The 8,867-nt window shown below is 50.3% G+C and overlaps 1 protein-coding gene across 1 annotated transcript; it reads left to right on the top strand.

The window, feature by feature from the left end:
- Positions 1-933: 933 nt before the first annotated feature.
- LOC109759257 (probable kinase CHARK) lies at positions 934-2,856 on the top strand. The gene is made up of 2 exons (XM_020318078.4): positions 934-1,890; positions 1,958-2,856. Exons 1-2 carry the CDS (start codon positions 992-994, stop codon positions 2,634-2,636), a joined length of 1,578 nt encoding a protein of 525 aa, XP_020173667.3. The 5' UTR covers positions 934-991; the 3' UTR covers positions 2,637-2,856.
- The last annotated feature ends 6,011 nt before the right edge of the window (positions 2,857-8,867 follow it).

The raw sequence follows: 8,867 nt of genomic DNA, 5'->3' as shown, positions 1-8,867 counted from the left end.
AAAAAAATATTATTAAGTTTTAACACTAGAAACACAGTTCATAAGTTGCCAAAATGTATTCAAAATTGGTCTTGTTTGAAAGTTCTCGCCACAACGAACACAAATATGGAATTGAAGCTTAATTTAAACTTTTGGTTCAAAAAAATAATCAATTCAAATTTAAAGATGAAAAGGTACGAGAGATGGGGTGGGTGGATCATGCAATTCTCTTAAAGCATGCATGCATGGGGCCCTTGAAACATAATCACTGGCTAAGTCATGCATGCAAAGAAGACAAGTATGGATGGGAACCTCTCCAACCAAATGACCGATTGAGGCATGCAGGGGATATCCTGTGCACAGAGAATTGCTTCTTCTTTTTTTCGAGCTGCGGGTTTCTCCTACCCAACGTGTCTTGGAGTTGGAGACGAGCAATGGGTCAACTCAGGAGTACGACGCTTCACCGGATACCTGGATACGTACTAAAGAAGGATAAGTGGCGACATAGATGAGATGTCATGTGTTGAAACAAAAGACATAGGCCTATTGAAGTTTTGAGTCATATTTACTGGGTTAGAGGAGTGTGGTACCTTTTCTCTTCTGTTGCAACGCACCGAGTCTTTTGCTAGTATATGCTACAATATGCTCATATATATTTGTGACACATGCAAATAGATAATTATTAGTGCATCGACGGACGATAAAAATTGTGTCGTTGTTGTCTTCTGCCAAAATAAAAGAAGTGCAGTTGTCGTATCGATGTTCAGCCAAGCTGTTGATTGGTCTGACTTGGCAGCCTATATCACCTGTCGCCGTCATGCGATCTTCGTAGCAATTTACACAGCACCAAAGTAGTATTGCAATTCTGAAGTCAACACGGCTCATAATTCAACACGGTGCCCACTTGTTATGCCGAGTTACGTGTACCTAGGTGGACCGAAGAACCCAATCACTGGAAAAAGCTCGTCTCATTTGTCTCCTGGAAGCAATGCAATCTTCTCAAGTTTGAACCATGGCTATCTCCTCCGTCTGGATAATCCCTCCTTTGTTGTTGCTGCTCATGGTATCCGACACGGTTCCTTGGAACAGCCGTGGTGCCCTCAGGAGCTACAAGGAGAAAGATGTAATGGACGAGTACTACTACCCAATCCCGTCCTTCTGCAACACCCCCAGGGAAGAAGCAGGGTGGGTTAGCGAGATGTTGGACTCTCAGGAATCCCTCTCCCACGATTCAGACATGGACTGGGTATTCAAGCCTCACAACAGCACCGCTCCCGTAGGCATCTGTGAGGCCGATTACAAGATGTACTACGCCTATTTGATGCGTATCCATCTGTGCACCAGACGAATGCGCAGGGTCGACGGCGATATCTCCAACTCCTTGTCCTTTGGTGGGTTTTTCGTCGCAGGCGTACTGCTGTTTCTCTCCGTGTTGTCCTCCTGCATTGCAGGGCTTGTGTCATGGTGGTTTTCCAGAAGGAGAGGAGAGCAGAGTAATGAAGAGCGCGGTGGAGGATCGATGCCGCGACCGCAGTTCGAAGAGCCAGCAGTGCCCCGGCGGTACCGCTACGCCGAGCTGGCCGCCGCGACGGGTAACTTCGCGGAGAACCAGAGGATCGGGCAGGGCGGGTTCGGCTGGGTATACCGTGGCTTCTTGAACAATGGCGGGGCGGGCCGTCACGTCGCCGTCAAGGCGCTCAGCCCGGAGTCGTCGGCGCAGGGGAGGAGGGAGTTCGAGGCCGAGGTGAAGACGACAACGCGGCTGAGCCATCGCAACATTGTGCAGCTGCTGGGCTGGTGCGAGTGCGACGGCGGCGGCCTCCTGCTCGTGTACGAGCTCGTGCCGGGAGGCAACCTGGACAAGCGTCTCCACAGCCCTGCCCCTGATCGGCTCCTCACATGGGAAGAAAGGTACACACCGCCTGACTGAATCAATCACTGTCGTAGTATGTTCAGTTATTCACAACAAATCTTAAAGGCTCGAGATCGCCCTGGGCCTTGGCTCCGCGTTGCGCTATCTCCACACGGAGGTGGAGCAGTACTGCGTCGTGCACGGCGACATCAAGTCTAGCAACGTCATGATCGACTCGTCCGGCGAGGCCAAGCTCGGTGACTTCGGGCTGGCGAGGCTCCTCCAACACGGAGCCGATCCGCGCACCACGGAGGTCGTCGCGGGGACCATCGGGTACATAGACCCGGAGTTCGTCAACAGCCGCCGGCCATGCGCCGAGTCCGACGTCTACAGCTTCGGCGTCCTGCTCCTGGAGATCGCGAGCGGCAGGCGGCCGACCCCGCCCGCAGGGAAGCCGGGCGGAGCTTCGGCGTCGGCGACGCTCCTGGGACGTGTCCGCGATATGCATGACCGAAAAGCCGTTCTCGACGCGGCAGACGTGAGGCTCGCCGGAGACTTCGACGAGCAGGAGATGGAGCGTGTGCTCGTCACCGGCCTCTGGTGCGCGCACCCCGATGGTAGCCAGCGGCCGTCGATGGTTCAAGTCATGAGTTTCCTCAAGCCCGAAGATGCACAGCTGCGTGTGCCTCCTCCTACGCATCGTGTCTTGGAGTTGGAGACGAGCCACGGGTCGACGCGTTCCTCTGTGGCTAGCACTACGTACCACACTCCACCGGATTCGGGTTACCTAATGACAGAACAATGAGTCAATGACACGTACGCGCAATCTTCGACGACCAAACTTCAGTACTCTGTAATTGTACTTAGCATTGTGTCGTAGCAGATCACTGTATTGTAGGCTTGTAGCGCACTCCCCCTCACTTCGTAGCTGTTCATGTCCACGATCAGCAGAACGTGTAGCTACAGTTGGTCCTTGTATACTACCTACTGTAATATAAGGGGCATCTTTAACCCCGACCCGCAAACCTTTCACAACCGTCTAGACCACGTCACGGAAGCAATGGTCCACGGGGTGGTTTGGACGCGATTTCTCCCGTAAACCGGAGATAAAAGTGGGGGATATTTGTGGGAGTCCAGACCGATCCCAAGCCCGCTTCTGATCGCGCAGGCCCATCAAAAACCCTCCCCCTCCCGCGCGTTTTCGGCCAGCGCTGCTCCAGAGCGTCAGCGCCTGCATTCATGCCCGGCCGGAGCGGACGCGACCGCTTACTGGCGCCGGCATTGAAGCGGCGCGACGGCCGAGAGAGCGTCGCCCGCACTGCTTCCCGGTGCAGGCGACTGTCGTGCGTTCAAACGACACGACGGCCGCCCGTCCGTCCGTCTGCCGCCCTCATTGATGGCACACAGTTGCCGAGGCATCTCCTCCGACGCCACCCGTTCGTCCCTCTGTCGCCCACCGGTGCTATATAAACCGCTGCCCTGATGCCTCAACCATAGCCACAGTCATCCCTCTCCGCACCACTCCCCGCCATGGATCCCTCCGCCACCAAAGCTCTCTGGGACGGGCTGATGTCGAAGCAGAAGAAGGCCATATGACCGCCATTGCTGCCGACTGGCAGGCCGGCAGCTAGCCGGAAGACGCCTTCATGATGACGTGCAAATGGAGGACGCCTCCTCCGACGAGCCAGCGCCACACTCCTCATCCTCTGTGGCACCCTTCTCCTCCGCTCCACTCTCGCTGGTGCATTGCACCATGACCATTGGCGAGGCCCGTGCCCATTATATATACATGGTGCGGGAGGAACGGGAGGACCAGTTCAGAGAGGCGCAGGCCGACGTCAAATATAACCACAACCTCCTCCAGGAGCATCTCGAGGCGGAGGCGCACGTCGCCGCCGGCAGAGCGGTCGCGCCGGACGCAGACCTGGCGGAGCAGGAGGCACTACTCGAGTCCTACCGCTCCGCCCGCGGGATCCGCCTCGCCCGCTGGCAGTACCGGCAGCGGGTGGCGGAGGTGGCGGCCGCTGGCAAGGAGTGCGACGACGAGGCAGGCAAGGCGTTGTTCGGCGAGACCGACGACGAGGAGGCCACGCCCCGGCGCCATGACCACGAAGAAGCCGGCACGTCCGCGAGCGCCGCCGGCAGCAAGGAAGAATAGTGCACAGTAGGTCGCCGCCGCTCGTGTCCCCGGAAGGCCACCGCTCCTTCCCGCCCATCGACGCCAAGCTTGGTGGGTTGAGCATCTTCGGCCGATTAGTCGCTTGGCGGCGACGTGGAGGCGGATAGCTTCAGTTCACGGGGCTCCGGAGGCGGAGGTTACGGAGACGGAGCCGGAGAGCGTTGAGGCAAAACTGGAGATGTTGATGCTTCAGTTCTCGTTGCTGATGGCCGGACACGGGGACTGGACGCCGGCGGTCATTTGGATTTGGTATTAATTATACTCTAGAGCCCGCCTAGCACTGATTTGATGTATTTATAATGAAATCCGAACTTGTTTGAACGAATTTCGTCCGGTTGGTTTGAGTTGTTGTGAAAATGTGTGTGGCTACGGTTGGATGGCTGCCTCCCGCATCCGTGTCCACTGACTGGTCCTTCCCTGTCTGCGGACGGATGCGGGGGAATTTTTGCGAGTTGACGTTGGAGATGCCCTAACTCCACGAATGAATGGATCAAGCTTTCTAGTATTCAGTTCTCTCGGTTTAACATTTTCAATATCCTCAATGGTTTTCTTTTAGCGTAGGGTTATACATCAATACCAAATTGATACTTATTTTTGTGAGGGAATATCAATTTGATACTGATTATAGTTGGCTTCGTACGATGTCAAGAGCCAGTCGAGACATTGTGTAAGCACACTGCCAAATCATTGAGTGGAAAAGAATAAAAGAAAAACACAAGGAAAACATCATGTTGAACCAACAAATTAAGCATCAAGCACAACCACAGCCTTTGGCAACACATGGCATACGAAAAGGCTTCCCCGTAGCAATGCTTCCATTGTTCCTACATTTTCTTCTCCACTTGATTCCGTTGTGCTTCTTCATTTCCAACATGATGCCAACGATGTTGAGTACGGCGTAGATGGGACACGGAACTGTTCTATGCTGCATGACCAGCTAGTTCAGTGTGTGTTGATATTCTGGCTACACGCAAGTAAAACTAGTCTTATTGTAGCGTTTTGTTGTTGCAGAAAAGAGTTGTAGTGAATGAATTAAATGTACATATTATTTATGCACGAAAACTATATGTTTTGAAAGCACATAAAAATGTTACCATATTAAAGCAATAACGGGTCTCTCAGTTAAAAATAATAATTCCACACAAACAGTATGTTTCCATCGCACCATAAGAATGATGCTCCCATTGATTAAAAAATACTCTATTTTTTAAAATATTCATGAAATTCAAAATATTCCCCAATTATTAAGAAAAATTCCCGAATTTTATTTTATAAAATTTAAAGTGTTAAAAATATTTACAAACTGGAAAATATACAGAAAATTAAAAATTGAACAATCTTTTTATAAAGATGTTCTCATTTTTTTAAATGTTCATCTAAGTTTTGAAATGTTCTTAAAAATTCAAAAAATGCCATGAATTTAAATAGAAAGAGGAGGACAGTAAGAATGGATTTTTCTGTAAAAACCAGGTTAAATATATTTTTTAGGCAAAGGTTAAATGTGTAGGAGTGCACAAGCTGAGAAATTTACCCGTTGCGAGGTAGGCCTACAAGCAGCAACAACCCACGCAGCCCATGTATGCCCACCAAACAAAAACCCACTGCGGACTCGCGGGCATCAAGCACGACCCAGGAATTTGAGAGATCTTTGCTAAAAAAAAAGGAATTTGAGAGATCGGCAACGACGAGGAACGAACCACCGATCCATCCGCTCGTCTACGAGTCGAGTCCGGCGACGAGCTGCGGCCGCCGCTGGGCCCCAGCTAGCCCTACACTGGTCCGCCCTTCGCCCTGATGCCGACGCCAGGATTCGCCCAAGCCGCCCATTATTGAAGGTCATGCCCGATCAGCGACGCTCTCACCTAATTCTTTACTCCTTCACATTGTTCCTTTGTTTACAAGTTTGTTCTAAACAATTCGGGCAATCGCAAGAGCAAAGTGATGCCTCGGAAAATATTAGTTGGGAAGAGGAGATTCAGTGTGAACTAGCGAAAAGAACTAAGAATAAAGATTTTCCTCGACATTGTTGATGTGTGAGCATATGACAAAATCTCAAGCGCACCGAGGCTCTCTATGCTCTTAGTGAGCTTTCTAAAAAGAAATGGTTGAGACTCGGGACTAGGAAGCATATTTGTTGCCCTCTGGTTGATCTGCTATGTGGAGGAAGAATAATGAAGAAAAATACCAATGATCAAGCGGTTGAGCGATCAATGAACCAAGGGAGTAAATACTAGTAGACGGTAATAATCTTACTTAACTGATTTTATTTGGCCCCCGAAAAAATTCTCTTGCTAATTTCAATTCAATGTCATATATATTTCTTCTGATCCTCCACTCGCAGCCATCATGACATTCTTCGTCTCTCTCAACATCATGAAAATCTTGAAGTAGACATGTCCCATGGTATCAACAAAAAGCAGAGCTTTCGTGCCACACCTACTTAAAGCCGCACGGGCAGATGCACAGATGCACATGGCTGAATCCCATCCGATGTAGAAAATCAAGAGCGTCTTGCGCCAATCTAAAGATCTCTAACAGAGAAATACAGAACTCATCTACAATCAGATCAAAGAGGATCGATAACATGTAGATCGTCAGTTTGGCGTGAGAAGAACAATAGGGCAAGCCCACCAGCATCCATTAGCAATAGCACCATCGCTACTGCCTCCGCTGTCTAGACGCCGCCAGGGGTGCGATCTGGTCGCAGGCCCGCCAGACCCTAGGTCGGGACCGGCCACCGCGACTTGCAGGTGCAACTCACTGCATGGATCCATGGCGGCGAACACGCGCCCCACCGTGCCATACGTGCGATGACTCAATGCACAGCGAGTCCGCCAGAGTGGTCGCCAAAGTCGTCCGATGCTCGGCGTTGCCTGCGATCACATAGACTAACGCAGACGAGAGAGCCCACACACTGGCGTTGACTGCGTGGATCTGGATTGGGAAGAACGGTGGTGGCCACCTCCCAGCGACTGGTGCGGACAGCTACGAGCCCTGGCCCATAATTCCTCGTCCAGGAGGGATCTACCAGTGGCTTAGCCCGGGAGTTGATCGGCAGCGCGAGGTACCCGTGGCAGCGAGAGATCTGACGAGGGGCAGCCACATAAGTCAGCTGGAGAGAGAAGCAGATAAGGAGAGGGAGGTCCTGCCGCCACCGGCGACCGCACAAGGCTTTGCCCCGGCATCTGACCAACAGCGGCGAGGGGACTGCTGGCGACGTCGCTGGTGCTGGCCGGGTCGCCCTAACACTAGTAGAAAAGGGGCTCTTTTGTCCCGGTTGGTAAGGACCTTTAGTCCCGGTTTGGTCGTTACTAATGCCTCCCTTTTAGTCCCGGTTCTTACACGAACCGGGACTAAAGGCCGTCCACGTGGACGCAGCCTGGAGCTCCACCTTTAGTCCCGGTTGGTAACCGGTTGGTGTTACCAACCGGGACTAAAGGAAATTTTATGATTTTTTTTTGAATTTTTTTTTCAATTTTTTTTTAAATTCTTTTTTAATTTTCAAATTTCTGAATTATTTTAACCTCTAATCTCTAATCACCACCCCTCATCACTGCTTAATTTATCCTCTAATCTCTAATCACCCCTCATCATTCCAAATCATCTAACTTCCCGGACGGTCACCCATCCTCTCACTACTCCAGCCTGAGCACGCTTAACTTCCGGGTTCTATTCTCCCTTGTTTCCAAGTCTGCACTTGTTGCTTTCCTGACAATAATAAGATGTCAATTCTATTAACCCTCAGGAATTTAGCTTGAGCATGAAGTGACACATTTCACTGTTTGAGTTTGAAACTATTGTTTTAAAAAACAATAATTATTTACTAACACTAAAATTTCTGGAATAATTAGTTTGACCATTGTTTGACCACTGTTTGACCACAGTTTGACCAGATTTGACCAAAATTCAAAACAACTGAAATAATTATTTAGTAACACTAATATTCTAGAATAATTAGTTTGACCATTTTTTGACCACAGTTTGACCACAATTTGAATTTTTTTGAATTTTTTTGCCTCTCCAGATCTTAAAAGCCCCGTATCTTTTTTCTGTTAGGTTTTTGAGGATTTTGAAAATGTTTAACAGGGTTCCCTTCGTTCAATTCGGATGTAACTTTTCGAGTAGATGATTTTTTATATAAAAAACTTTTTCATCCGAGTTCGTATGCAAAAGTTATGCCCATTTTAAGAAATTCCAGAGAGATTTTACAAATAAAGTCGAAATTCATATTTGTTAATTTTCCCAACAACTAGACACAGATCACATGGGAAACTTTTTTTTTGACATTTCCATCATTTTCTTTTGTTTTTTCTAAAACTGAAAAGGCGGTCCAAGGGGGGGTAGAGTTTGATGGGCCCTTTAGTACCGGTTCGTGCCATGAACCGGTACTAATGCCTCAAAGCCCATTAGTACCGGTTGGGGGCACCAACCGGGACTAAAGGTTGTCCCGGTTGGTGCCACCAACCGGTACTAATGGGCATCGCACCCTTTAGTCCCGGTTCGTGGCACCAACCGGGACTAAAGGGCCCAGGTGAACCGGGACTAATGCCTTAGCCGCACGAACCGGGACCAATGCTCACATTAGTCCCGGTTCATGACTGAACCGGGACTAATGTGGATATTGCCCTGTGACGAAAGCCATGTTTTGTACTAGTGTAAAGGAGCGACACAGACGTTGCTAGAGCATCTCCAGCCGCGCCCCCAACAGGCCCCAGGCCCCTTTTTCGGCACTGGCACCCAAAAATTGGCCCAGTCGCACCCCCAGGAGCCCAGTTTTTGCCGGTTAGGGCCGAAACTAGCGCCGGCGGACCCACGCCGAACCCGGCGCGCTGGGGGCGCCGGGGCGATCGTTTTTGG

The sequence above is a fragment of the Aegilops tauschii genome, chromosome 5 (assembly GCF_002575655.3).
Source record: "Aegilops tauschii subsp. strangulata cultivar AL8/78 chromosome 5, Aet v6.0, whole genome shotgun sequence".
Taxonomy (NCBI): Eukaryota; Viridiplantae; Streptophyta; class Magnoliopsida; order Poales; family Poaceae; genus Aegilops; species Aegilops tauschii.
The sequence above is the reverse complement of the archived record's forward strand: the minus strand, read 5'-3'. Positions and strand labels throughout refer to the sequence as shown.

Coding starts and splice junctions, on each gene's coding strand:
- LOC109759257 (XM_020318078.4), top strand. CDS start 992: ATGGCTATCTCCTCCGTCTGGATAATCCCTCCTTTGTTGTTGCTGCTC. Junction 1,891..1,957: donor CTCCTCACATGGGAAGAAAG/GTACACACCGCC, acceptor CAAATCTTAAAG/GCTCGAGATCGCCCTGGGCC.